This window comes from Diadema antillarum, unplaced genomic scaffold (genome assembly GCF_040938485.1).
Source record: "Diadema antillarum isolate AM-2024a unplaced genomic scaffold, OU_Dant_1.0 seq00000981_RagTag, whole genome shotgun sequence".
Classification (NCBI taxonomy): Eukaryota; Metazoa; Echinodermata; class Echinoidea; order Diadematoida; family Diadematidae; genus Diadema; species Diadema antillarum.
The window spans coordinates 1,337,686-1,365,092 of record NW_027271821.1 but is presented as its reverse complement, the minus strand read 5'-3'; the positions used below and the strand labels follow the sequence as shown (position 1 = coordinate 1,365,092).

Sequence of the window (27,407 nt, the reverse complement as noted above, 5' to 3'; positions counted from 1 at the left end):
TGTTTTATCTTGTATGTGCATATGTGAGAACATCATGCCATTCACTGAGCAATTATGTATGGCAAACCGAGCCCAAGAGAAATCCTCTCTGTATGAGAGTATTGATGTCTTACAATAAAATACATAGCATATTCGTGTACCAACAATTTTCGTCTTTCCCATTCAAGTGTCATTCCATGTCTTGACTGGTTATACAAAATGGCTTCTTGTTTACAGCACGATATTGCACAGTTCCAAATGAAGTTGTGGTATGCTCGTTAGCAGACCACGTAATTGTATATCATCCCTGGGAGCATCTGTTCTTGACTTCGGTTTGGGTTTGGGTGAGTAAGCTGTGAGTATAGCGAGTGCAATAGAAATATTAGCCCCCTTCTTTATTTCTCAAACCATCATAACTTACGCTTGTTGGAGTAACATCGTACATACTGCTTAAGGGTACCATTAATTGAGGAACATTATGCTGGGTTCCCTGTAATATAATCAACATGTATAACCTGTTCCCAACTCGCAATGGTAGGTGCTTTTTTAAGAGGCTTGCATAAGAAAAACGCATGATGAATGTTAACCTTTGAACACCAAGGCAACATTCCATGCTGCACGTAATACTTGCTCTGACAGCATTAACTCTTGATTGTTACAGTTACAGTATACAGCTAACACGGCACGGCCATGGCCTTTAAATTACAGAACTCGACAAGTTGATCCAAGACCTTATTATGCACTTTACAAGCATGATTGAATATCACCTGCAAATTCATCCGATGAGATAACAAACACTCTTTTAACACTTCTTTTTTTCTTTCCAGTCACATGAGTATCCAAGATGGCCTCTCCCGAGGGTGGCAACAAGTGTGACGATTTACAAACGCTGACGACGATGCTTTACTGACGAGCGAACAAAGTGGTTTCTCTTTCAATATTCCATTCCTATACACGGAGAACCAGCACATTTCAAAGTTTGGCCAGGAGAGCTTAGAGCAACGGTCACAGAGGCTAATATTCTCGGGAGTTGGCGGTGACAGGGGTGGTGGTGGTGGTAGTGGTGAGGTGTTCTTTTACGAGACGTCTGGACTAGGGGCGGTGCCCGCAACACCTTTCTTGACTCGGGTCATCCTGTCCAGTTCTGCTGCGGCGTCGTTTCTCACCGCCTTGTCCCCTCCTGCGGGTGCGACAGTAGGAAGATGTAGAGAAATCAAAACAATTCTGATATTGACCCTTGTGTTTCCCTGCTCACAATTCTTAAATTCTTTACTGCACTGTTGTTTTTTGTGTTTTTTTGTGTTTGTTTGTTTGTTTGTTTGTTTTTTTTTGGGGGGGGGAGGCTTCAAAGGAATATCTCTAGGTCTCTTTCATTTATGTGTGTATGTATATATATATATATATATATATATATATATATATATATAAGTATATATATATTTCTTTCTTCTTTTATGCCCCCCCCCAAAAAAAAAAACAAACAAACAAAAAAAAAAAAAAAAATCAACATCCCACTACACCGAGGTGGCAATAGGCACAGCGGTAAAGTCCTGTAAAGACTAGAACATTGATATTTCCCCTATAGTTTGCGCGATTGTCCAGCAATTCTACAAGTACAGTAACTGATGGATTTCAAGCCATCCTGAACTGATGTTTGCAATAACAAGTCAATCTTGCATCTTCAGTGGAAGAGCTCTGATATTGAAGTGATCTTTGTCATCTACATGAGAATTTCTGTGATTGTCTCTCTCTCTCTCCTCGTTACAAATGTAAGAACGAGTTTGATATACTCAAACTGCTGGATTCGTCAATTGACAGCTCCATCTGGAGTGCTCCACTAGTGTGAGAAAATAAGTTCAATCTGACATGAGAGCTCTTTGAGGAAAGGGAAAGCAGGTTCGCAGAAATGCCAATCTCATACACAGCATTGCAAGTACAAGCAGTGCAGTATTCTGAGGGGTGAAAAGGAGGTATTTTTGGTAGAAAAACTGTGACTTTACCTTTCCTACAATAGACTTATAGTAAAACAATATGCAAAAAACAGTATTTTCCACGAAAACTGCAGTATTTAGGGCAAAAAAAAAATGCCGAAACAAAATACTGCAATAAAAAAGAACAGTTAGCATCTCTGGGTTCCACTTCCATTCACACCTCGGCTATTTCACACAAACCTCTCTGTCAATCAGTAGTACATATATTCACATAATATTAATCACTGATGTACTACAATAAAGTCCCTCCTGATTCCCTGCCCACACTGGCACAGTGAACTTTTTGCTAGGTCCACACACTGAAAAGGGGCTGCAGCTTTCTTCCTAACATCTTCAGCTACACAAGGCTGCCTGATACAACACTTAACTAGAAAGTGTTAATCTAGAAAGATGAACACTTACCTGTCTTTGGGCCACCAGGCGAGGGCGAGCCAACGCTCTTCTTACTGAGTAGACTGTTGAAGAAGTTTGCTAGCACACCTTCATTGGCGGAGCCTGGCTTTCCTGGATCGATCTGCCACATTCCGGAAATAATCACAAGATGAATGACATGAACATGAGTGTAAGGAATTTGACAAGTTTAACATCATTCCCGCCACAAGTCGGGGTATTTAACTCACTGCAGAGCAAATCTGAGGGTCTTTTGAAACATCAATGGAAAATGAACAACTACTTGTATCACACCTGCTCATAATGGCAGGAGTGAATGCATCTCAGTGGTTAAAGAACCATTAGCATGAGGATTGATGGGCGGTCTGAATGAATCAATCTTTATTTAATAGTGGTCCACCAAGGTACATTTTGAAAAACATGAATGGAGCCCATCGGCAATTATGTGCATCAAAGCGTATGCTAAGCGGTAACATCCGACTCCAGTCGAAATTCTTCTGCTGTGTGTGTGTGTGTACTTACAGAGATATCAGTGATAAAGCTGTACACATTTCATTTCGGGGATTCTCGCATATAACTGAACCGGACTGCCTTCCCACTCCGTGTCATTCCCACGCTATAGATCAGGTCTTCAAGAGTGTACAGAGCCACATTGCACATGGCAGGTGTACTCAGTGAACCGATTCAGTGGCATCTCTGATTGAAACAAATACCGTACAGCCTCTACTTTACACAGGCCACGAGAATTGGGTAAACAAATGAATGGCATACAATGTATCTTACACCTAAATTTGATAGGGCAGTTAAACCAACCAGTTTCTTGCCTGTCACACCAAAAAAAAAAAAAACATGTAGATTTTTCCAGCAACTGCACAACAGAAACTTGTTTGTTGACGTTCAAGACTTGGAATATTAATGCAGTGCAATGAAGAACTCACTTTCGTCTTTCCCTGTGGGGTGATCGGCGACACGTTGGCTACATTTTGGACGTTTCTCTTCTCTGGAGTCCTCATGCCCCTGTCTGGTGGTCTCTGTCCTGCTTCCTGTGAAATGTAACAAAGCGTTGTGGAGGCTTATTACATACCTCAAAGCCTATTCTATGTACTCTTGCATAATATCATTAGTCTACCTTACCAGTAGTACGGGAGAGGACCTACTCTAAGGACCTATTCCTTGACTTTGAGGGTTTGTTGGGGGAAAAGTGAAAAAAAAAGTGGCTTCAAAACTCCTTTGTTTGCTCACATTGGGTAAGCATTTTTTCTCATTGTTCCAAAACACTTGCCGGACTTTGATTTTCACTTCCCCGGGCAATAGAGCACACGCTTATGTAGCACCTTGGTATAACCCCTCCCATCCTGCTTGGACAAACAAGATATTAAAACATGAATGGATATTTGAGCAAAATCAGACAAGTGGTGAGAATTCTTTATAACCATACAAAATATTTCTCAAGTGCCTACTATGGTGTCCTTCAGGTCTTCACAAACAAGAAAAAGTTGACTGTGACATCAGTATTGCATGATTGTATTTCATTATCAAACTTAATATATGTCAAGAAGACTGCTACTACTACTACTACTAATAATAATAAATAAATAAATAAATAATGGTAATAATGATAATAAATGATAAATGATAATTCCGCATTTTTGTTAAATAGTTTTCAGCTCAAAATATAAAAACCAACAAAGCAACTTTTACAGAAACAAAAACAAAAAATACAACTAGAAATGTCGCTTTGGCGACTAGTATGCCTCCGCCATAATGCATGATTTTCCCAATGGGCAATTCCGCAATTAGGTGGACATGACATGGATAAAAGAAATGTGCCTCTTTATCTTACTCTTTAATCTAGGTATCAACTAATGCCATGGATGTTCACCAATCATTAAGGTCTTTCAAATTCAGTAGATTTTATCTTTCGTATTGATTGATTTCGCGAGATCTAAAACCATCATTTAAAATGTACATGTGGGACTGGGGATGCTGAAATTCACTTAAATGCAAATTACAGTGGGTTCCTTTGAAATTTTTTCCTGAAAGTTTTGCTAAAGGGTAAAAGATAAATACATTTAAATAGTCCAGAAGTCATGTGACATTTTGTCAATTACAAAAGGGTGAAATGACCTGCGGAATTACTCCGGACAAATGTAACGTTACTAACCGTAACGTTACTAACCATGCTTTTGGGGGTCTAGCTAAGAAATTATTGGTCGAACTGCTAAAAAACATTGTGTGAACATTTGTCTTGATGCAATAATTGAAATTAATGCAACACTTTGTTTGCTGTAACTTGAATTTTTGCACACTTTTTGTTACAAGACATTGATTTTTTTGTCATGTCCTTTTTTCGTAACGTTACTAACCAGCCCTTTAAGTTGCCATAGCAATGCTATTATTTCTTGGATTGTATTCATTCTTTTCTGTATCATAAACCTGGGAAGGATGAACATGTTTTTGACATAATTTTGACTTGAAATGAATAAATGGTAATTTAGTAGTAAAGGCAAATATCTAAATTTGTTCAAATGTAACGTTACTAACCGCGGAATTGCCCCAATAGGTCTAGATAGTACATGTAGACAATGTGTGATTACATTTTCACAAAATTGGCAAAATATTGAAATGACAAGTTTGTCACAAATGTGTTGAATGTTCACCTTCCTTGACCTAGGTTTAATTGGATGAATAGGAGAGCATGTATCTAGGGATTTAAGGACTTTACCTTGACTTTGACCCATTCATACATTTAGGCATTGAGTAATTTTCAAGGTACAGGTGTGGAGAAAAAGTGCAATTTCTGAATTGAATAGTAAATTGTTACCATTTTCATCTGGCCCTTGACCCTAAAATTCATAAGATAATCACATTCAGGTAGAACATGCATAAGATGTACTAAGTTTCAAGATAACTTGAGCCACTTCCGAGATATGGAGGAAAAAGTTAGTTCAGCACTTTCACTTGATCTTTGACCTTTCGACCTTTGAGGCGAAAAAAAGAAGAAGAAAAAATTTCCAGAGAATTTCTATTAGGTTACACATGCATACACCAAGTGTAAAAAAAAATAACCCTGCTGGCATTGCATAAATATGAGGGAAATAGTAAAATTTTGAAGTGTTGCACTTGACCTTTGACCCCTGACCTTTGACCCCATGAACCCTACATTCTCTAGATAATCACTTCCAGTCAGTACATGTATATACTATGTTCCATGAAGATACCTTGAACAATTTTCCAAGGTACAGAGAAAAAAAAGAAGTTTTAATATTTTTACTTGACCTTTTGACCTTTGACCTCATGACCCAAACTTTCACCAGAGAATCTTAATTGGGTAATACATGTATACACTAAGTTTCAAGAAAATATCTTCAGGCATTCCATAGTGAAATTTTACATATTTGACCCTGACCTTTTGACCTTTGACCTTTGAGCTCATGACCCAAACTTTCACCAGAGAATTTTGATTGGGTAATACATGTATACACTAAGTTTCAAGAAAATATATTCAGGCATTCAATAGATATGGTGGAAATAGTGAAATTTTATGTATTTGACCTTGACCTTTTGACCTTTGACCTTGAGCATGTGCACCCAAAAGTTGATAGGCACAACTTCACCCCCTAATACACATACATGCCAAGTTTCATTAGGATACTTCAACAGGTTTTGATAGTTACCTTGTCCACAAAATTCATTACGGACGGACGGACGGACGGACGGAAGGACAGACAGACGGACAACCCGAAAATATAATGCCTCCGGCACCACTTCGTGGCGGAGGCATAAAAACAATAAAAATGGACTCATATTTGGCATAAAGTGCTGCAATACACAGCTGGAATATGATGGGGAGAAGTGACATTGGTGGTGGGTGGTGCCACAACTCACCCCAGCTTTCCCCTGAGCGACGTTTCTGAGTGCTGCCTGCTGTTTCATCAAGAAGACTTGCTCATCCTCCGCCACCACTTCTTTGTTGTCTTGAAGCAACTAATGACAAAAGCAGGGAAAACATTAACAAGAAATGCCTAGAAAGATTAATTTCCAGGGAGCATGACACTCACAAATATTCTAACAAATATTCCAACAAATGACATCCCTTTCAACTTGTTTCTATCTACTGAACTGCTTTTGTGCAGCATAATGATCATAAGTAATTTGTATTGCTCTGCTGATGGACTTAGCTTTTAACTTTTTTTAAATCTCTGACTACCTTAAATGTAAGGATGGTTTGTAAACATTATGAAATTATACAGTGTATCAAACTATAAAAATAAATAGATACACAAGAACAACTACAAAGCAAGCAAATGAAAACACAGACGTATATATAAGAATGAATAAGAAATATAAAGATGGGCAAAAATCCATTCAGATGACATTAGAGTTCATTCGGTATTTGGTGATTATCTACAGTCTACAGGCTTCAGAAGCACATGCCTTTAGTATCTCTCCTAAATGTCCTCATTACTGTCCAACTACTGGTAATGGCCAGCCCCAACCTGTTAAAAGACAAACACAGTACAAAGTGTCTCTGCAACACTCTCAAGTCACCAACACAAATCAGGAGGCACTTAATAAGTGGGCATTTGGCCAAATAACAGGAAATTGGCACACTTTACAGCTCCCGGTTAACAAGGTGGAAAGCCACAAATAAGAAAAAGTGAAGTGAGTAAACGGGTGGGATAGAGAAAAAAATGAGAAGATTTTGGCTACTCACCCGCCTGACTACCGGTTTGACGATGACTTCATCGAAGGGCTTCTCTGGGTCTATGTTGGACATGTTTTCATACAATATACTGATCTTCTGTAGGTTGTCCCACCCTGAAGGCCTGTAAAGACAAATTTTTCAACAAAGCTATTTGTAGTAAACACATTACGCAAATATCTCTCGTCAAAAACTACACAAACAGACAGGCAAGCAAACATTTTTAAAAAAGCACAAGTTTTTACCTCATGGAAGGTAATGCAAGGGGAATGGGTTAAGTTGTTTAATGAATATGAACACCGCTCCCAAAATAGGTTCTCTTTTCTGAGCAGATGTACCATAAAACAGGCACAAGCCAATATTAAAATCAATTCCAGTCTATGCTCTTTAACCCTTGCTTGTGCACATGCACCTTTTTATATATTGCTGGGCTATTTCACTGGCATTAAAGGTAGTCAGTTCCCCTAAAAAAAAATTAAAAAAAACTTGGCCTTCGATAAAAATGCTGAGGTAAAATAGAGTGATAGTCTCAATATGAAGACTGTGATGTGACGGGGATTAATTGGATTAGGCAATTCCTCTTTAAATTGATAGTCAGATTCAAGATGTTCCTGTATACTTGTGAAGGAAGCAGCCATCAGGAATGCTGATGGTAAACAGAACCCAGTGATGTTAAAGGGATCGTATAGTTTTGGTTGAGACCTAATTTCAGGTTTCTAACATTTTTTTGTGAGATAATGAGAAACCTCTTATGGAATATGAAAGAGCATGTAATTCTATGAGGAATTCACGTTTATTTGATGAAAATTGGTTTTGAAATGGCTGAGATATCTAAAAAAGAACAATTCTAATAAAGTGTGGGACACACACTTTATTATAGTTGCTTTGTTTTACTTTATTTTTGGATGTTTCAGTCATTCCGAACCCGATTTTCATCAAATAAACTTTGTATTCCTCTTAAAATGGTATGCTCTGTACTATATTATAAGTGTTTTCTTGGTATCTCGCAAAAAGTTAAAAGCCCAATTCTCATCTCCACCAATGCTGTACCATCCCTTTAAGCAGCAGCCTTCAAGGAGCACCCTTCACTTCAGTGATTTGGGTAAAAACACTTTCAGCTGCGCTCCTCTGCATTAATTGTAGGAACATGCAAAATAAAATCACATACTGCAGCACCCCTCAATTTGATTCGGCAGACCGAGAAAAATGAAATGATAACTTTTGCTCCAATAAGATTTGTTTACTGAACACCCAAGTATTGCTGAAATGAGCCAAAAACTTGAGGTGATACAAAGTGTGAGGGATGAAGGTCTTCAATGATATTTCTGGCCCTCATTAAGGAAGACTTGGTAACCTCTAAACGAAAATTTGGAGGAAACCCTTCCAACTCTTGGCATACTTACACAAACAGGGCATCCTTTTCTACAACTAACGCTGACGTGCTGAAGGGGAAATCATATAACCTATGCAGTAGATACTTGTTCAAGAGATCACAGTTCTTGTTCTCCTTTACTGAAACATAAAATAAAGCTGCACCATCTGGAGATTCAATTAATGTTAAGGGAAAAACAGAGTGAAATTTCAGGCTACCATGCAAACACCTTGTAAGCAGATAAATTTGATCAGGCACATAAGGTGCAAACACGCAGACGAAATTACAAGACCATAAACATGGAATGTATTACAGTGAGGCCATTTTTTTTTTTTTTTTAAATCTTGGGCTCTACAGTACCAGCATGAATCTAAAATTGGGTAAATACAATTTTTTTTTTTTGCTGTATTTTATCCATAAAAACTAAACCATCTTGTGTAACATGTCAATAGTCAGTGAAACGAACAACTTGCAAAAAAAATCATCTTACGTGTAAGAGCATGAAAAACTGATCATGCAAAAATGAGGGTGACTACTTTCATAACAGAAGCTAAAAAAATTCCACCTCAGAATTGCCATGTGTGAAACAATTGTACATATTGCTTTCTGATGAGTTGGGGTATAATCAAAGTTGTAACTTCAATAAAAAAACTAGTATGTTGTTTCTCAATTACAGCAAATCTTTGTCTTCCTGATGAAATGATAGACACTTAGCTGTCCAAGATCTGTCTACTACCCAATACTGACCTGAGGGTTTGATACAGTTTTACAACCAGAAGTATCGAATTGACAATTCTCAGCAAATCCCATCCACCTAACAATTGTAACTACATCCAGTAAACTCACTGTTAAAACGGGAATGGTAGTATAGTGTATTTAAGACTCTTGACAATCGATAGGATGTCTCAAGTTTGAATCCCTTCAAGTGCCTACATCCTTAGACGAGATCTTTTTATCCACCACGTCCCTCTTAACCCAGGTGTATCAATGGGTACATGCAATGGGTACATGACAATGCTAGGGTAATAACTATGGCAGGGCGCTCTGGTAGAGCAGGGGTAACACTGAAGAGGCTACCCTGGATAAATAAGACCATATCATTATTACCATCATTATAACATTATGGCAAATGGATGTACATTGTACAACACTGCATATCAAACTTTAGGAGAATTTTCCATTTCACAGAGACCAGACAAAGAAAGGATACAATTGAGACAAAATTTGCGAATGTGTTGCTGCAGGAAGTCTAAATGCTCATCCCTATAGTCCTGTTCCTTCTCCAGACTGCTCACAGCATCACTCTGTACAAATAAGGCAAAGGTAGAAGAGACAATGGTGTACATTTGTATGGCACACAGAAGACGACAGGTCTCACAAAGTGTAGTCACATTTTCTACCGTCGTAGTTTTTACCATCATAAGCTATGTACACTTTTCTAAGTGGCTGGCAAACACTAAATATGCAAGTTTGTTCTATTGCATAACCATATTTCATCATACATCCACATCTTTTTTGTGTGTCATTCAAAACAATGCATCTTTTAATGAAATTATAGAACTTGCATACAACTTTGCAACAACTCCTTGATTTGCCTAAGCTGGGGTAATGGCTCTGTGGGAGAACAGCATTAAAACACATTCATTAGCACATAAGATGATATCTGTGGTGAACAGGACATGGTTTGTAGTTAATCATTCCCTGGAAGTGGAAATTTGCGCGCATTTCGCGCAAAAAGAAACTCGCGCGAAAATAAAAGAACACGAATATTTTTTGCTCGCCATATGTTCCAATTGTTGATGTCTTGATTCCGCGGAATTAAAAACATGCGATACTCTTCTACCTGGCCGAGCGCAAAAAATTAGTCCCGCGAAAATATCCACTTTTACAGTAAACTATCATTGTCATTAAATGTCATCCTCATCCTTATCATCATTATTATCTTCATCATATTGTGACTCAATCTGCAAATGACATTTTGAGGGCAAATGCATGACGACCAATACTTCAATGCATCTTCCAACCACCCTCAAATGCTACAGCCTTGGAAATGAGCTTCGTAATGGTAACTTCCTAATAGCAAAAGAGCAAATGGAAATTGCATGGGTACCTTACACAATGTTATGAAATGCACTACAAACTGCATACTGAAAGGCAGCATTTATCAACATATCAAATGTGTGAGAGTGTGTGTGCATGCATGTGTGAGGCAGATCTGTTCAAATGAAATATCAGCTCTCCCATCAGTAATGACATTCATACATAATTCAACTGACTATCAATCAAATGTAATGGTCGTAGCACAGTGCAAGAATAAAATCAATAACATATGTATGACTACACACGCAATTAATTTTCTCTTCAAAATGATTCACAGTCTGTATGTGACAGCATGCATGTTTCATTGCTTCAATACACTGATAGCTCTTTGTTTCTCTCTTTTTAATATCATGAGGTTCATAGGTAGACACATGGGTCTGATTGATATTTGGTCAGCTGAATATCTGGGTGAAACAAAAAAAAAACATAAACCTCTAGACACTAAATTATAAAGGTTCATCATCATCAGGTCTTTCAGAAAATCACTGAAATAATTGTATTGAAAAGGATCATTCTCAACAAGCCTCTTGTGTGCTCTTTATGATCCGATAAATTATTTTGAAATTTGTACACGCTGTTATTATGCATCAACATGGAAATGAAAGAAAAAAAGAAAGAAAGAATGAATGAATGCATACATGAAGGAATGAAGGAATGGAAATAAGAAACAAGTGAAAGACGAGAATATATCATAACAATCTTTGTCATAAGTGCAGAAACCATGTTTTCCAGGACTATAATGGACATTTATTGCAGATACAAGGTATCATAAGTTTTCTCATCTTTCTTTGCATGGTAGAAACAACCTCAAAATCAAACACAGCTAGTCACATGTACCAGACCAGCATATATGAAAATCAAGAATCGAACCATTTCATATAAAGGGTTCTTAAAAAATCATGAAGTTGACAAATTATGCATCAAAGTCTCTCCTTTATTGTATTTGTACACTCCCTGGCAAGTGCGATACATCTTCAAAGGCTCCATGGTAACAAGTTTCACACAAGTATTACATTACACTTTGCAGCAATAAGGAGATACTGCAACAAAAATTATTATATTAGAGTTGTTCCAAAGCCACATACCTTGGTCACAACCACTACGATAGGTACACCAAGGTTATGCGTGAGTGTGGTTTCGCCCAGCGGTAGGACGACTGTCTCTTCATCCCCTGTCGCCGCGCTCTGCGCTGCCGTGGATGTTCTTCTCGTGGCCGACTGGTCCTGGCCGGACTCTGGCTCTGTGTACGCTTGGAATTGTTGGACCACTGTGGGAACGAAAGACAGAAAAGTAGGGGGAAATATCAAGTTAAAAATGAGAAAATCAAACTTGGTATTAGCAACATCTACATGGTAAGGCATGATGCAGCAAAAACAACATAAGGGCAATTCCGCAGTTAGGTGGACATGACATGGATAAAAGAAATGTGCCTCTTTATCTTACTCTTTAATCTAGGTATCAACTAATGCCATGGATGTTCACCAATCATTAAGGTCTTTTAAATTCAGTAGATTTTATCTTTCATATTTATTGATTTCGCGAGATCTAAAACCATCATTTAAAATGTACATGTGGGACTGGGGATGCTGAAATTCACTTAAATGCAAATTACAGTGGGTTCCTTTGAAATTTTTTCCTCAAAGTTTTGCTAAAGGGTAAAAGATAAATACATTTAAACAGTCCAGAAGTCATGTGACATTTTGTCAATTACAAAAGGGTGAAATGACCTGCGGAATTACTCCGGACAAATGTAACGTTACTAACCGTAACGTTACTAACCATGCTTTTGGGGGTCTAGCTAAGAAATTATTGGTCGAACTGCTAAAAAAAATTGTGTGAACATTTGTCATGATGCAATAATTGAAATTAATGCAACACTTTGTTTGAAGTAACTTGAATTTTTGCACACTTTTTGTTACAAGACATTGATTTTTTTGTCATGTCCTTTTTTCGTAACGTTACTAACCAGCCCTTTCAGTTGCCATAGCAATGCTATTATTTATTGGATTGTATTCATTCTTTTCTGTATCATAAACCTGGGAATGATGAACATGTTTTTGACATAATTTTGGCTTTAAATGAATAAATGGTAATTTAGTAGTAAAAACAAATATCTAAATTTGTTCAAATGTAACGTTACTAACCGCGGAATTGCCCATAAACACATCACTCAGTATGTTGCATCTGCTCATCATCAGGGGGCATTTCATCAAGCCTTTCTTCAAATATTTCTTTCTGACAAAATTTGCTCTCAGCCAGTCAGATGCAAGGATTTCAGTAGTTTATCGAAAAAATGCTTGATGAAATGCCCCTCCCCCCCCCCCCCCAGCAAAGTAACACACATACATTGATTACGTGTTCTTGTACACATACATTCAGACACATTTAAGACATGACCATTTTCATTTCTTGCCCAGCTATTGTTTACACGATTGACCTTATGGAATATTCACTTGCCCCACATTAGTTTTCTAAGATTAGAGGGTCACACTAGACAAATCAATCTACACACACTGTCACATGATATTTTGACATTACTCAACGCTTCACACTCGTACTGGTCCGACGATTCAGGCCAGTAAAAATCACTGTCAGACCAGTAACTTTTTCAAGAATGGACCATCAAAAAATGAAAAAAACTGGGTACACTGGTCACACAGGGACAGGTTGGACCAGTACAAAAAATGGGTTAGTGTGCTGCCCTGCATTACTAAAAGTTTTTTGTTTGTGTTTTTAAAAACGAAAGCAATAATGCAATATTACTGAATATTGTAAGTACCAGCAATTGACAACGAGCACACACCGCCTCAAACAAATCATGTGTGAACCTTCAGTTTCTATTCTCAGAATGTTGCTTCCTAACTACAGTATGTGATTTAAAAGTATTCATTGGGGGGGGACTATGAATCCAAGAGGCATAACCTTCACTTTTTAATTTAATGTTGCTTGCAGTGAACAACAAAATGTTTTGATTCATTTGTGTGCTCTTGCTTCTTCCTAATTCCGTTTCATAAGAGCATGACTAGTTGAGAGCCCTGGAAGATATGTGATTAAGCTACACAGGTCTGATAAACCCTATTAAGTTCCGAAAATGACGGCAGATCCATTGTAAATTGCTCTGTGAAAATATTGTTTGGAGTTACTGTACACCATACTTGCAACTACAGATTGACTACACACCCTGTGATACACAGTCAATACCATGAAATATTCTGTGTACCCATTCATGCACATGTGTTTGCACGCCAACACGCTCACACATGTGTGTACCACAGTCACACCACAAACATCTGCAGCCCAATTACCAGTACACAGCAGCTTCTTTATTAAAGAAAAGTCAGGTGGCAACTGGTAGACTAATTAATTTCACCCTTCATGGGAGACAAAGCTGATGACTAGAGCTTGTAGTCAACTTTTGGCACGATTTGCATTTTATCCTGGAAATCCTTCTCTACTGAACTTACTGCTTTCCACTATTTGTGTATTCAAAGGGTTACCTCCACTCCATGAAAATGGTCACATTTACAAAATACCAGCATGCAAATAAGCTATGGTGTCAATACCTCATGGCTTTGACTTAATATTTTACAAAATATAAATAATATCAGTGCTTTTTTCCTGATTGATAAGATACCTTTACCAAGCCACCCCCACCACCCAAAAAAGAAACTCATTACTTTACCATTTTGAAGTGGAATCATTAAATGCACATAATCTAATTTTGCCCTGCTTTAATTCTCGTTAAAAACAACTGACAAACAAACAATCAGTGACGATAAATTGTACGTGCACAAGAGAAGGACTTGTGAGCCAACAACATCATGATGTCATCTGATTTGCAAAAACATATTTTTTGTCTGTTACAATTGCTTTGTGAAGACAAATAAGATTTCAAAATTACCTCATTAATAGTTCACCTGATTTTAAGAAGTCTCCACTGTTCTGTTTCTTTGATTCTACACTATATCCATTCAAAGTATCTAATTCATATGGTATAGGCTACGTATGCAATGAAGTTTCCATTCAAGCGCTGCAGCTCATGCAGTTAACATATCCCACAAGTTTTTCCCATATCAAAAATCAAGTCTATATTTAGAGTCCGCCTTCACATAATACGCCAGACTCATCTCTTTTCTGCGGTCGGAGAGCGGCATTACACGTTGGAAGGATTTACACGGTGGGTCAGCCTTCATACAGAACCATATATAGGGCAGATTTCATTACATGCTTCTGGGAGTGTGGTTTTTCAATTGTGCTGTAACGTGACCATGCAGCTTACAAGGCACAGACGACGATACATCCTGTCACCTCCTATCTACTGTAAATCTTCAGCACAGTTTGTGAATTCTGTCTCTTCTTTTCTCTGCTTACTGATATTTAACACATTTTACTTGTGTTCCTGCACAACATGTTACAATGCACATGTTTCACATCTTACATCCTCTAATTTTATACTTCACACCTCTAAGAGCTGCTGAAATGAATAATCAACAAGCTGGTCTGACAGGTTCTATTAAAACTAATATATTATGACTCTCTTCCTTTCTTGCCCTGACTTGGTAAAATTGACCTGCATGAATTGCCTGACTACAAAAGTTTGAATTGTTGTAAATACAGCTATACTACTGTATTTTTTTTTTACATGACTACCAGAAGAAATAACATGGCCTTTGATAAGAATAAATAGAAGGGTAACATGGGTTTCTATTTTGTTATAATGCTCATTTGATTTTTGTACATGAAATTTTTTTTTTGTAGAGAAAATATTCTGGAGCAGTCCTGAAATTAATGGCCCGCATTACTAGTACACTCATATTTCAAATCAAATCCTTGGTTTAACAAATTCAGTCCATGAACTTAAACATGTGTAAAATAGGCATTTTTTGCCCTTGGATGCATACAACTATACTTACTATCTGTGGGCATTCATTATTTGATATTGGTTGCTCAATGCTGTACAAGATGTATGTGATGTTATGATTTATGCTGTCAAATTTGTATCATCCACGGACTATATTTAGACAACCTTTGTGAATTCCTGTCATTGATACTTCCTCACACCGTGTTTTTCTTTCGACACAGTGTACCATTTAGATACAAGGGGGAATACAGCATAATCAGTGAGGTGCCCCTGTTTTGGTAACCAGCCAGCCAGCCAATTTAGTTTTCATTTTGACTAGCTTGCCAAATCACAAGTGGTTGCCTCATCTATGCGTACTTCACAGCTACCATATCAAGCAAGTGTGGAGACCAGCAATTTATGTATCTATGCAAACATGAGGAGAGTATTAGTATGCACAACAGCACAAGACTTTCTCAAATATTTCAAATATCATGATATAACAAAAATAAACAGAAGGGAGTTTATATCATTACAAGTCAGCAGAACTGCAATTTGCAGCAGTACATACAATTTTTCAATTATCAATTGACAGTTAATGGCATGTCAAATTTGTTCAGAGTATTTCGGATCATTCTGCAGTCTTTATGACTAAAATTAACAAAAACATCAGACTATACAAAACACTCTATGCCTACTGTATGACATCAGTATGAAGTAGAAACATTTAAACAACCAATGAAAATACGGGTCTACGTTGTTTTGAAAAAAAGAAGAAGATGATGACAATGTCTACTTTGTCTCTAATATGCTCATCCTGATACTGGGTTGCCAACCTCTGCCAGATCAAAAAAAAAAAAAAAAAAAAAAGGAAAGAAAACCAAGACCAAAACAAAAAATTACTTGAAATGCATAGAAAAGTACATATTTTGAAGGCAATTAACACACTTTTGCTTCAACTGAAAAAAAAAAATTGCACATACCAAGATATTTTGAAATAACATGCTTTTGCCGTTAGAAAACATGTTTCTTAATGAAGAAAAAAAATACATATCATTAAAATCTACTACTGTACATTGTAGTTGGCCACCCTATTACCAGTCTAGCCAAGTGAATGAATTTCATAGAATTTCAGCATGTCTGTCAATTTTTGAAGAAACATGGCCTACGATATAAACTTTATGTCTGACTCATAAAGCCCCAGGCTATATGATCTCAATGAGAAACACCCATCATTCATACAGAACTGTTCATTTGCTTTCATCAAGTTGACACAATGAAGCAATACAGCAGGTTCAACCATAGATTGAGAATTCACCCATCACATCATACCATGTTGACGTCAAGTACAGTACACACATTATTGATCTCACGGAGCAATTGTGCCTCAAATGGGTTGTTCTTCTGCCTGTGGTGCACTTCCACACATCTGCTTCTATGCAACCTGCAGACACACCAGAGAGGCAAGGGGAGCATTTGGACAAATCCAAGGTCTGCCGGGTCAGGCACACAGGGGCCCTTGATAAACATGCCAGCTGTTCAGGTTTCACCCTGCAATGCAACCCATTCAGTATTCATGGCAATGTGAACACACACAATCACACACCCATCTGCACCAGGCCATGGCATGTTTCCACTCATCAAAGCCATGGTGAATAAAGTGTATCTACTGCATTGGGTAAAGATAAAAGGTTGCTAGTACACTCTCCAGTACCACAAACCAAAATCTATTTCTCCTACATTGTACATACATGGTAAAAAAAAAAGAGAAGAAAAGCTGTATTTCAACCATCAACACTACCTTTACCTAGGTCTATACTACACAAACCTGCATGCAGCATGACATGCATTTGTTCTCCATGTAGAAAAACTTCTCAATTAAATCACAATCTGTAGCCACAGTTACTCTCTGTATCATTCCAACTACATTGTATTTGAACAGTTTATGATCTATTAAAGATCCTCGAGACTATAATCACATTCACACCTGTTTCATAAAATACATGCGGGGTGATGAATAACCACCTGTCCTTACAAACCAACTGACTTGACGCCCTTCAAACCAGCTATATATACAAATTGTACCTCATGTGTGTGTGTGTGTGAGAGAGAGTATGGGTACCCTGTCTTCAAAGGTCACCCCTTCCATTTGCACGTAACGGTATTCTTTGTTTTGCTTTTTTTTTTAAATAATGTACAGAAGGTTTGACTGGAGTGTAGTGGTGATGAGCAAACCATTACAGGACCAACTAAACAGACTATCAAACAACTACGGGCAGGATAATGGCTGATAAAGAAGGAGTTTCAGGTCTAGAAATAACCTGTATCAATGAACACAAACATCATGCAATCATGCCATGAATACTGTGCATACAACATGTACATTAATTCAAGGAATTGTGACTGCAGGCTAGAGGTGTTCGCCAAAAGCTTGCTTGCTCTAATTCACACATACACACACACACACACACACACACACACACATACACACACGCATACATATTCGTACAATAAAAGCTGTTCGGATCTACAGTATAATGACTCAATACTTGGCACCTTGGTCCCCTTACAAATCACACATCAGAGCATGACAGCTGTACAGAAATGAACATAAACATGTAGGCAACCTCTGATGTTGCTGTCATCCACTTGTTACAAAACAGCAACTCATCTTTGTTGTTGTTCAAGAGTTACATGAGCAAATTCAGCACTTCAACAGTTATTTAAGATGGACTTTGATCCTGAAGAGTTGCATTTCTTATATCAAGTTCAACTCAATTATATTCAAACAAAATTTAAGTTCCCCACCCTCATTATAGTTTGCAACATTTGACGTAAATTTTGGAAGTTTATGAATAGCAAATGATCAACATTCAGATTAATCATGGACTCTCAATTACTGTTTCTGTGAAGATGATGTTTGAGTGTGCATACTTGAATGCAGCTCCTCAGGATCAAAGTCCATCTTAAATAAACTGTCAAATTCAACACATAAAGTACATGGTAATGCAATACATGGTTTGTAAAGTCTTGTAGTCACTGCTAACAGTCAGTTTGTTTGGTCATAAAATTATCCTTCCTTGCTATTAAAACACCTGCCAAGATTTATGTAACTAAGCCAGCATGTTGTTTATGAGGGTGCATACCACCCATCTCCCATACATGCAGGTTGAACTCTCAACTGAATATGATGAGCATGCCTGCACAATACCCTCATTCCCTCATTTTTTTTTCAAGAATACTACAACTGGATATCAACTGCAGATACGTGTATACAATGTGACTTGTAACAAATTTCCCAAAAGAAAAGAGATTGAATTATGATCATTCTACATTTCCTTGGGCTTTGCATTTCATTCCTGTCACCGTTCTTTTGTGCTCACACAGAATGGAAACACAATTTCTGTATTGATGACTCATAGCTTTGGGGTTTCAGGGAGTGCTGCATTGATGAGCACACTTTCACAGTGCGTCAAAACGGTGCACTGTGTGCATGTGTGTTTGCTGTGTGTTTGCTGTGTGTCTGCATACAATGCAATTATGCCTGCTCCACTGACTTTTAATAAAGGATTCTGATGCAGCTACTTATTACATATTTACCAGCATGCCTGCAACATAATTGTCAGTTAGGCCAATAAGTATTGTGTTTTTCAATGTACTTTACATTACCATGCAGCACACAAACTAAATGTCATGTATGAGCCGGCAATATAAAGAGAATCATTATACAGTATGTAGGCCTAATACTTGTGTACAATATATCCTCATTTTGCAAAAATAAGGAAAAAAACACCTTGACTTGGTAATACAAGCCTTTTTCAGAGGCAGAGAGAATACTGTTAAAGGGACATTTCAGACGATTTTCATAATTTCACATCATGTAGTTCATAAATCGACAACTCCCTGTATAGATTTGTGGAATTTATTGTGGTTCTTGAGCAGAGAAACAATACTTTGAAAAACCTTAAACAAATTACACTGAACAAGGATGATGACATAGAAGGTTCACATATTTCAGAAATGATAGCAGTGTAAACAATACCACTTGCTTGCGAGTTCACCTGTCTATAATCTATGCATGCCTTCTTCTTTTGTTCTGCTTCATTGAGCCCCAACTCATACATTTTTATGGTGACTCTGCCATGTCATCATCCTTGTTCATTGCAATTTGTTCTATTTTTTGAAAATATTCTTATTCTTCATCCCAATTATCACAAATTCTGAAACTCTGTCCTCAGTATAACTAATTTATAGTTGTACTAACGTAAAAATCTGAGAATCACCTGGAGGTCTCCTTTAAACATCAACTTCACTGATGTGTACAATGTATGTACAACTAATATTTCTACATTCACTGAATCCACACGTATTTGGGGTAAATTTCCAGTAACTAAACTTGGTCATTCACATGCACCCTACAGACATGTAAGAACAATATTGTTTTAAACAACATAAGTGGGGAATTACCATTAGCACTTTGCTAACCTGCACACAGGTCTCTTGTACAAGCAGTCCTTTATTTTATGCAGTACTGATGTGGACTCACAGTGTTTGGGAAAGCATCTTAAATGTACCAAATGTCAGGCTATGCAGTAAATATCAAAATGTGCAAGAAGAATTACTCCTTTCCAAAGCGGACATGACAAGCGTGCTTGAGCATTTCAATACATTGCTGTTGTTTGGTAGATTGTAGTAAATCCCATTGGGAAAAAACAAAACAAAACAAAACTAATGCTGAATGTAGGCACTCATCTGTGTTTCAAAAATTACAAATGTACACTATCTATCCAAGCCACTAGAAGACAAGTGTTGACTCTAAAGGTGCCAGTTTCATTATGAATATTACAATAATAAGGACGTACATTACATGCTAGGTACATGTAATATTCAATAACCCGGCCTTTAACACAATCACACAGTATCAGTTTACGCACTGTGTGGATTGGGGGCCGCTACATGAAGGGATACTACTTGAATATAATGCACAGTTCTTAGCAATCCCAACTCAAGCACTGTAATCCAGTAATCAGACTTTAATCATGAGCTTCCTCACATAGTTGGTAATATCACCTAGAGGAGGAATCTGCCTCTGGCATATACAGGAAAATTCAGGAAAATAACAGGAAAAAGGTTTTTCTAAAATCATGATTAGCTAGTATCAAGTAAAGGTTAATTGAATATGGTGTGATACAATAGGATCATTTCAAGATATAAAATCATTCCTCTAGTGTTTCAAACACATTCAATGTGACTAAATTAATTCCTTATCTGTTTGATAGAAATATTTGCCTACAGTGTCAGTCTATTTTTCTTTATGGCTTCTCAAAATGTACTGGCATTGCCATATTATCAAATACATCAACTACAATATACAGGGCAGGTTGAAGTACAAGTGTATGAGTCCATTCCATGTTTTTATTTATTTCAATAACTAGAGGGCATGAAACACAAAGAGTGATAGATGATTGTTGAATTTGGAACATAAACCATTAAAGTTATAGAAATCAAAGCATCAAATGTTTTTTGTTTAATGAAAGTGATATTGCTCAAAATCACATATAGTACGGCATACGTACATATATTGTATGAGATAATGTCATCACCTACAAACTCTTCCACTGACCGCTACACAAATTTTCACTGTCTTTCAAATTTTACTACTTATTTGCTGTTCCAGTCTGATTTAAAGAAAAAAAAACTCTTTTTGAACAAATTCCATTGTTAGTCAATTCAATTCAGAAGTAAATGAAATGCCATTTGACACTAGCACACACTTCTGAATGATATTCTTTCTGCATGCCTTACATGAACACATTATTCTCTGATCAATTATTTGTTTGGATTTAAAGGTCCGAATTCATGAAGGTGGTACAATTGAAACCATGGTTCAAACCATGGTTTCAATTGTACCACCTTTGTGAATTCGGGCCAAATTGTCTAAAAGGGATACCTTTCCATTCATTCACTAGTCGAAGTCTAGTTTTAATAATGTTTCAGATATTTGTAACATATGACCACACAAGTCAAGTAACACATGCTCAGTTCTTGTAAATAACACATTAACATTTCATTGAATAACATATATTGACTCTCCCCATTCACATTTATTTTGTTCTTTTCCTGTGGACTTGTCATTTCGTTTGTCCTTCAATTGGTTGCAAACTGGGTGCAATCTGGGAGATTAACATCTTCCTTTCCATCGTACAATTTGTTACCCATACAGCAAGTACATGTACCGTAAAGTTCCGTGTATAAGACGCACCCGTGTATAAGACGCACCCCTAATTTCGGACCTAAAATTAAAAAAAAAAAAAAACACACGAAAATGTCCACGCAAATATTGTGTGTGTCATACATATTATTTCAGCTCAAAATTTCCCTAGAATGCAGCATGTATTTGCTCTATTTTTCGTTTCCTTTTATATTTTCTTTTAACGGTATTCCTCGGACATCAACAAAATATGGAAGCCGCAAAATGCGAGACTTGTCTCGGTACTCACTTGCTATTGTTTCGCCTTTCAATCGTTGTACATGTGTCATGCATATCGTACTCATGAGTGTACAGTACGATCTTTGCTGTCATACCAAGGAGGTACTAGGCATACATAGCAGAGGGTGTCTCGCATATTGACGCATGTCAGATTGGAAGGTTCATTACGAAAAATAAGAAAAACATCAACAAGTGTAGCAGAGGGATCATACGGCAAGACGTACGGTGCGTATGGTAATTACACTCATGCACTGTTACCATGCAGTAACATGTGTGTCTCTTGTACCATGCTTGTTTGCACAGTGCTAGCCTTTTGCAAAAGGCAGCTCGCTATAATTTCAGCACACGCACATAGAGAGCAATGGACTTGCACACACAGCGCGCAACGGGCAAGCGCGCTTCGATCCGATCGCTGTGTGCACGCGAGTCCATTGCAAAAGCCTCTCTGCAGCTGCTGCCTTTGCCAAAGGCTTGCTAGCTAGCTAGCTACAGTGTAGCTATGCTATCCTAGCTGGTCTTGCACTCGTGAAATGAAGAGCAAACGAACGACATGGATAAGCATGCATGCTTCACACATCGTTCATATTTACGGTGACATAGTGTCGATCCTTCTCCGTATTTTACAGCTTTTGTCTATGGCCATATTGATACTAGTACATTGATAAGTTTTACGATATCGGTAATTTAGTAATGATACCTGTACATCGCGTATTCCAGCTACTAGGTTGGCTGTTGGTAGCTTGGTAGACTGACATCGGTGGCATACAGCAGTGCTGTTACAGCTGTTGTCTATGGCCAGATTGATACATCGTTACTGCACAAGGCCGATGTAAGTTTATCTCGTACTTCAGCTTTTGTGTGTGTCCAGATTGAAAGATCGCTCTTTTATCCGTAAGTTTTAGTGATTGCTTACCTTCCAAACGTCGATGGGCATACATGGCCCCAAGTTGGCCTTATAAAATTGGGTGTACATGACCGATTTTTTCCCGTGATTCGACTGTACCCGTGTTTATGACGCACCCCCGATTTTCAACGTTTTCCGACGAAAAAATAGTGCGTCTTATACACGGAACTTTACGGTATGTGATGGCAATTTTGGGCAAGTCGGGGTAGTAAAACTTGTTATCTTGACCGAAACAATTTCATTTTTATAACTAAACAATTTCATTTTTATAATTCCAACATTGAATAACTAAACATTCAAAGCTATGAACTGATCATATAACAATACAGAATATATTCATTTGCATTGTACAATGCCAGTTACAGTTACAGTGCTGTCTTATTAAAGTGAATCTCGGTGAATAGACATGTCAAAAGAATGAATTACAGTGTACAGTATTACCACCTTTAAATTTCTTTCCAGCAATCAGCTGGTCCTTCATTGTGCACCCAATGAGTAGTACACAACATACACTAGAATTTCAAATACTGTGATTTTGATATATGTTCATTTTCAAGAATAGATTGATGATGAATTAGAGGAATGCCTAACAATGTCACTTATTATGCAAAATAAATTTTGAATGATTGATTCATAAAATGTACAAAGCTTGAGGCAACTTCTGCTCATGGGACTGTGCCTTGTGATTGATGATCTGTATGTTTCAGACTTCCAAGTGAAAAAACAGTACATGGTCAAGTGTTATGCGTGCTGAAGTGTCATACGTCACAATGTGCTGGTTTGGTACCAAATTTGTCAACTATTGCTAATCACATAAGGTGAACAACAACAGGTCAACATCATTATAAAAGGGATTATCTCACAGAGCAGCGAATGTTTGAAAATGAAACAAATTTTAGGTTTCCTCAGGGTTCGTAAATAGTTGCAATCAAGTTCGTAAACAGTTGCAATCATATTCGCAGTTGTCAATATTGCAGTTTTTCTTGTCGCAAACAAATAACAAGACAGTCTGTTTGCGACAATGAAAACTGTTGGCGAATATGATTGCAACTGTTTACAAACCCCGATGAACCCTTAAATCTGCTAAAAGAGTCAAAGAATGCTACATTATTCAGCAGCAATGTGATGTGATGACAAAGCCAGTTACAGGTTTCCATAAAACACTTTGTTAAAACAATCACCAGTATTCAAACTCTCCACAGACTTCATTTCCCCCCCCCCCCAATTTTCTGTTTACTATCAGTGACTTCACATTCTCTTTGGGAAACACTGTACTTGACGTGGAGTGTCATACCCTGCTTGATTTCAGCTCCACTTCAGGCCTCAATCAATGACCAGCATACAAATGAAAGAGCTTGTACAAAACAATTACCATCAGCACCACAACACAACCCACACAAGCGATAAAACAAGATATTGGGGATACTCACATCTTTGTTCCAGTTCTCTCAACTGCTCTGGTGGGATTCTGAGGGAGTCCACGTGCCTCCTGATGACCTGTGTCCACTTCTGTAGCGAGTCCATCACCTGCCACGGCCTGGACATGTCCACTGCGATAATGACCAGTGTGTGTTCTAGATTGTCTGCCCGCAGGGCGTACCGTAATAGGTCTTCATGCTCATTCTCCCCCGAGAGGATCCATACACCGCAGCGAGTTGTATCTGAAGGGATGTACGAAAACACAACACACATTTAATATCCTACTGTCTTTTGCAAACAGAATTAATCTCACATCTTTATCTCACTTCACATTCAATGATTTTGGTTACTTACAATAATTTATGTCTTCACATTTTTCATTAGTGACTGCTTACTCACGGTCAAAATCAAGCTTGTTGCACATACACTGCACACACTCAAATTCCTGTGGAACATTGTGGGGACAATTCCAGTTTATAGCACATGCATGTCCAATCAAATCATGATAATGTAGCAGAAAACTTTCATCAGTTGGGGAGATCATACAATAGGAGATTCAGGATGAAAGCTAGCCAGCAAATCACTGAAGGTTGGTAGAAGCCTGAATCTCCTATTGCATGCTAATGTTTTACTTGCAACAAAGTGAAAATACATCTTGCTTGATGGAGAAGAGTACCTTTGGTATTGTGAATGAGGTGTTTGGCTCAAGGGAACAAGTGCTATTGCTGGGCTCAAACCATGGACCTTTACAGTAAGAGTGCATGACAAAATCCACTACACCACAACACGATAGGTTATGACCAAGATTACATTTGGGCTTTCTCACTCAAACTTCCATTGATTCGCTGTCTTCGTTCTCTGCTTTTATTCCAACACAGCTTACTATTCCAACACAGCTTACAGGTTTGAAATAATTCAAACCTCAAAAACAAATCTTACCATCTCTGTCTTCATCCCTGACGTCCAGATAAAGATACTCCAGTCCATAGCCTTTCTTTGGGTCTTCAATACCTTGTAACCTTGACAGCAGTGTTGTCTTTCCAGTCTCATCCTCTCCTTCACAGTGAAAGAAAAAAAAAAAACAATTTTCTTCATTCATGCTTTTTTACTGCAGGCAAACGTAGGATTCCAAATAGAAACAAGTTCAGTGCATACTGGGACTGTGCCAGTAGGTTATGCAGCATATTGCTGCAACTCTAAAACATCACATTTGTGGTGGTAACAAAGCTATACCAGCAAGTGAAATTAGAGTATGTCTGTGTATCGTCTCATGGTTTGCTTTTTACATTCCATCCATATGCGGTTCAATATACACCAATTTTATAGATTATCAAATTGAGCAAAGGGGCAATGAGTTATTTTTTCTTTGAAATGCCCTTGGCCTTGGCACAAATATTAGTTTGCCAGTGCAGCTTTGTAATGCAACCTTAATTTGGTGAAATGCCCTTGAGTCAACTCCTTGCAGTACTGAAGAAGAAGAAAAAAAAAATGTATGCATGAGTATATCACAATCATGTCCGGTTATATAAGAGTTAATGTTTTTGCGTGTTTTTACATTTGTGAATAGCACGCGACTCATGAACTTCGGGAAAATAAAAAAACGATGTCAAGTAGACGTTCTAGACTATCAAAACTCAACGCGATCTCCATGTTCGCTCTGTTGTTGTGCACCACCATGGTACAGCCCTGTCGCTCTTTTATAGCGACTGGGCTGTGTATGGTCTAGTAGGCCTACTGTTACTGTTGTACTGTTACTGTTACTGTTGGGCATTGTCAGAAGTTTAGTGAATAGAACATTAGAAGGGAGCTTTGTTTACTAGATTTTAACGCGCGGACACGTTTGAGACGACACTTGCGCTGGACATTCTCCTCTCCCCTGCGTCGTGTAGAAAAGTACGAGTAGCTTTAGATTACTCTGGGACGCAACATATAAAAAATAAAATGGTGCCCCCATATGATCGGTGCATGAAGTAGTTCTCTACGACTCTACGTTGCAAACTGTGCGGACGTAAAAATAGCCCAGAACGCGTACGGTACTGAAAAACTCAGGCGACGCAAATCGACTTGACGCGCGCTTCTGCGCATGTTCAGAAATTTTTTTTTTCCCCTCAGAACGTCCGTGCGTCAAAATCTAAAGTTCTCTAACAGTAAACGTTTTGATCTTAAACTACTGACCATTCTATTTCTAATCACTATGAATTGGGCATGATCACTATGTTTCACAGTCACACATTGTCAGGAGACTGCTGGCAGTGCTGCATGCTGTTCATATCATTTAATTTACAACATTTAGGGAGTTTACTTGCTCTACAATTATCAACGAATCACTGCAAAAATGTAGCTTCTTGAAACTGTGGAGTCCCATAACATTTTAAAGAGTTAAACCCTGTTAGTGTCAAAGTGAATGAATGATAAAACGGGGACAAATGGAGGGCAACTTACCCAACACCAATATGGATTTACACGACGGTAACTTCGAGCTCGAATGTGAGGAGACTTCGCTCAATATGGTGGACCTGAAAGAATAAAAGATAACAATTAGATCCAAATTTCACACCATAGAAGCTTGGAATCGGTCTTACGGAATCGTACTCACCATAAATTCTGGGATTCGTCGTCATCATTTTCCCTTTCCGCTGACGCTGCCATCGCCGATTTCTCCCCTATGGGCGCCATGTTGGAAGAATAGAGACGCATGCTCAGAAACAGTTCTCAGCTCATATCATCAGGCTTCTGGTGCCGTGACGTCACGGGCCCTGCCTTATGTTGTATCGAATACAGTGTGTACTACTCGGTATCCCTTGATATCGGTTAGGGAATGTGTAAGCCATTGAACTAAAATGAAAGGCTCCTACGCCTTCAGACTTTTCAGCAGACTGCGTTGGTTATTGATTGATCCGCTATACCGGTTTTGACATTTAGAATGAATCTCTGTGCTTTTGTATCGATATCTGGTTACATAGGAGGGTAGAAATCAGAAAGGGGGATGGAAAAGGAAAACTAGGGGTATAGGGAAGAGGGAAGAATCGAAGGTATTTCTCTGGCTGGCTGTGTAATAAATTCCGTTTTTTATCAGTGTATACATTGTTTCATTTTTTTCATTTCATTTATTTATTTCATTTCCAACAACATTTTCATACACGAAATAACACAACATCAATACAATGTAGTAACAAAGACAAATACGTGAAGTTAACAATACTATAAACGCATCAAA

General features: G+C 37.9%; 1 protein-coding gene across 1 annotated transcript; it reads right to left on the bottom strand.

Moving 5' to 3' along the window:
- On the bottom strand, nucleotides 1-26,887 carry LOC139742127 (cytoplasmic dynein 1 light intermediate chain 2-like). The gene is made up of 12 exons (XM_071652696.1): nucleotides 26,787-26,887; nucleotides 26,633-26,706; nucleotides 25,130-25,246; nucleotides 24,202-24,432; nucleotides 11,623-11,804; nucleotides 9,648-9,741; nucleotides 8,469-8,604; nucleotides 7,078-7,189; nucleotides 6,249-6,347; nucleotides 3,299-3,403; nucleotides 2,373-2,484; nucleotides 1-1,159 (listed from the first exon to the last, which is right to left on the bottom strand). Exons 1-12 carry the CDS (start codon nucleotides 26,885-26,887, stop codon nucleotides 1,056-1,058), a joined length of 1,467 nt encoding a protein of 488 aa, XP_071508797.1. The 3' UTR covers nucleotides 1-1,055.
- Nucleotides 26,888-27,407: the final 520 nt, after the last annotated feature.

Excerpts from the sequence above, each read along its gene's own strand:
- LOC139742127 (XM_071652696.1), bottom strand. The coding sequence starts at position 26,887 with ATGCGTCTCTATTCTTCCAACATGGCGCCCATAGGGGAGAAATCGGCG. Across the intron at positions 9,742-11,622 it reads TCGTAGTGGTTGTGACCAAG|AGTGATGCTGTGAGCAGTCT; the intron begins GTATGTGGCTTT and ends TTATTTGTACAG. Across the intron at positions 1,160-2,372 it reads GCCTGGTGGCCCAAAGACAG|GAGGGGACAAGGCGGTGAGA; the intron begins GTAAGTGTTCAT and ends TCGCACCCGCAG.